General features: G+C 42.2%; 1 protein-coding gene across 1 annotated transcript; it reads left to right on the forward strand.

Moving 5' to 3' along the window:
• The first annotated feature begins 285 nt into the window (after window positions 1-285).
• LOC139150908 (ADP-ribosylation factor-like protein 4C) lies at window positions 286-2,203 on the forward strand. Its single transcript, XM_070723370.1, has one exon. The coding sequence runs from the start codon at window positions 815-817 to the stop codon at window positions 1,421-1,423; it is 609 nt and encodes a 202-aa protein (XP_070579471.1). The 5' UTR covers window positions 286-814; the 3' UTR covers window positions 1,424-2,203.
• The last annotated feature ends 1,070 nt before the right edge of the window (window positions 2,204-3,273 follow it).

The following is a 3,273-nucleotide window of genomic DNA, read 5'->3' on the forward strand; positions in this document are numbered from 1 at the left end:
CTAGTTTCTATTCAGCCCGTACAGGTGAAACTGTTACATTTAATGGTGTACGCTTGTCAGGATCGAACACACGGGGGAGAATTTACATCTCAGTTTTGCCTGTGATATCAATAAACCTGAGTTTGAATGAGTTCAATGCGCGTCAGACTGACACTTTCCAGACCAGTGAAACGATTTGAAGAGCGAGGACAGGTGCAGAATTAATGTGATTTATGTACGTGCTGACGCCAAGCTCCCCCACACGTAAATGGTTGAGTCCAACCTAAATAAGTTATCGGCCATATTTGGATAACACAACATTAGCATTCGACGCCATCATTGACATCGATCGCTGGGTATATGGATATTTCCCCAAGCCCGGTCAGCGGACATGTAAACTGTTGCTTTTGACTAGAGAGGGACATGATTCCATGACCTACAAGTAGCGGATAAACATCAGCCTTGATCGAAAACTACTGACAAACATTGCCAGGCGAGCTAGCGGGAGAAACGGCCAGCAAATACTGATCAATTCCTTCGAACCTGCCGGTGCAGCGTAAAGTGTACCGTCGGTCGCTCCAGACGCCGTGGAGAGGTTTTACTGCCTTGAACTGGAAAACGCAGCAGGTCACGCTTTCAGGAGACTGTGTACAGAAGAAATTAACAATTCAGGATAACAAACTTGACTGCTCTGCTGTCCTGTCCTTAATTTTATTGCATCCAGGAACGCACCCCGTCGCGATTACGTGTGATAATAGGGTTACGGTGGAATTAGTATGAAGTGTATCAGCGTTCGCTAGTGAAGAGGACGCGAGGGGCAAATTCTTCCGACACCATGGGTAGTGGTTCTTCACGCAGTGGGCGAAGTATATGGGAGCATATACCAGCCTTCCAAACACTACAGATCGCTATGATTGGGCTGGATTATTCAGGTAAAACCACAGCATTATATCGTCTGAAGTTTAACGAATTTATAAACAGTGTGCCTACCATTGGTTTCAACGTTGAGAAAGTCAAACCTTCTTCAGGGAAGGCGAAAGGAACGACTTTTACGTTTTGGGACGTGGGCGGCCAAGACAAACTCCGGCCATTGTGGAAATCCTACACCAGAGGAGCGGACGGTATTGTTTTTGTTGTTGACAGTTGTGATATTGACAAGCTGGAGGAAGCGAAAACAGAATTGACAAAACTTCTAAAAACGCAAGAGAACCAAGGAACACCGCTCATTGTAATCGCCAACAAACAGGACCTACCAGCAGCTTTAAATGTAAAAGAAGTGGAAGCCAGACTTGGCGTCGCTGATATCGTGGGACCCATGCAATTATGGCACGTACAACCAGCGTGTGCTATAACCGGAGAAGGACTCTTCGAAGGGCTTGACATTCTCTATGACATGATTCTCAAGAGGAAAAAAATAGCAAAACAACAAAAGAAAAAGAGGTAACGCAAGAACAATATCGGCATAAATACTTTCCTGTACTTCGACAAATCTTGCAAAGAAACTGCCTTTATTGAAGAGACTATGTTCGGATGTTCCTCCAAACATTCCCATTTTGGTTTTTTTCATGGAGCTTTGATATCTCGCTTCTACCACCATGGTTTTCCATTTACCCTTTAAACACTATTAAATTAATAACTGACCGTGCGTTGTCGCTTATCTGCTGTTTGGAGTGTTTGGCTACACGTACAATATCACAACAAACAAACGGTAATGGCATACACACGGGTGTATTTGACTCCAAATGAACCCATTCTAAACTGACTGTTGATTTAACACATCTATTTCGTCACAAAGACCTTGCTTTATCAGACTCAGTATTACAATGTGATACTTTCACAATGCTCAAATCCCAATATTTACTCAAAAGAACCCTCTTGCCATCAATGGTATTGATCATATTTATACCAATGTTTAAAAACTGTCTTCTTTTTTTTCCTGTGTGATTTTGTATCGTTTAAATGCAAATATTCTGTAGATCAGTTACAACATGTATTGATTTTTTTTGTTATGTCCTTTGTGTACTGCTTTGAAGACACAGTGTTTCGACACTGAATGAGGCTGCCACCTGTATACAATATAGTTATTCATTTACCTGCGTTGGCTGTGTAACCTGTCATTGCAAACAGAACGCTGCGTTCATGATTTTCAGAGCACATGATCGAGAACGATGTGAAACTTGGGTAGGGCGGTAACCACAAAAAGAAATAAACTTTCCAAAATGTACCTTCCTTTCTCATCCTTTCTCATTTGGAGAGAGAGAGAGAGAGAGAGAGAGAGAGAGAGAGAGAGAGAGCGCGAGCTGTCAAATGTCTCCCGAAATAGCACTTGTGAGCATATATCAGAGTGACTAGGGCATGATTCATAGGTGGCATTTAGGATGCATGCATGCCTTCACAACTTACTGAGCTGTCTTCTCAGTCTCTTACTGCTCAACTTTTAATGAGATGTCAGCCAGGCATATGGTTTTGTCCAGTGTGCTATTTCCGCTCTCCAACTTGTTTGAATTCTTTTGGTTGGCGTTATGGCCCGGGATCTGTTGTGGGGTAATTCTTGTGAGATGTGACAAATTGTGTTGTTGTAGCACAATTGAAGCAGGTTGAACTGTCAGTGCCCCAGTGGCTTGGATGGCATGTGCAAACTTAGTCCAAATTTCCTCTTTTGCTCTTTTCCTCTTTTGCAGCTGTTGCCATAGTTACTATGGAGTGGCGTGGCACTATTTAGCATTTGTTTTCACAGTTGTGTTCTGTAGAATAGAATTGAGAAGGGAACACGTACAAGAACCAGTACAGTGTACATAGCAAAGCAATGTAGCCCATATGTAATTTCTCATTTGGAAATGTTGTATAACTTGTCATCTACTCATAGGACCTTTCTTAAGTAACTGTCAGCGCAAACGGTGTGTTTTGTCACTGAACACTGATCAGATGGTTCAACTACTTGAACATGAAATTGAGCATGTCTTGGTAACAGGTGTATGGAGAGTATGCTTGTGCTAAATCCTGTTGTTTTAAAGTAGAGAGTCACTTTCCTACCAGTGTGCTCTCAGTGGCTCGCAAGAATCTGAAAAATCTTGCAAGTCTTTCAGAAAAGCAACTCTGACATCACAGTTTAATCCCTGTGACATTGCACGGCCACAATTTAATGGGTGACACTGTTTTTAACGGTTTTGTACAGTGGAGGCCATTAGCCTGATAAGAATGTACAGTCATAACACGTTTCACTGTCAAACTTAAGACCCCTTATCTCCGATTTTTTGACCACAATGAAAGTTGATTGGTTTAATGAAGCAATCA

The sequence above is a fragment of the Ptychodera flava genome, chromosome 15 (genome assembly GCF_041260155.1).
Source record: "Ptychodera flava strain L36383 chromosome 15, AS_Pfla_20210202, whole genome shotgun sequence".
NCBI lineage: Eukaryota > Metazoa > Hemichordata > Enteropneusta > Ptychoderidae > Ptychodera > Ptychodera flava.

Bases quoted from the DNA above. Each gene is read 5' to 3' on its own strand.
- LOC139150908 (XM_070723370.1), top strand. From the start codon at position 815: ATGGGTAGTGGTTCTTCACGCAGTGGGCGAAGTATATGGGAGCATATA.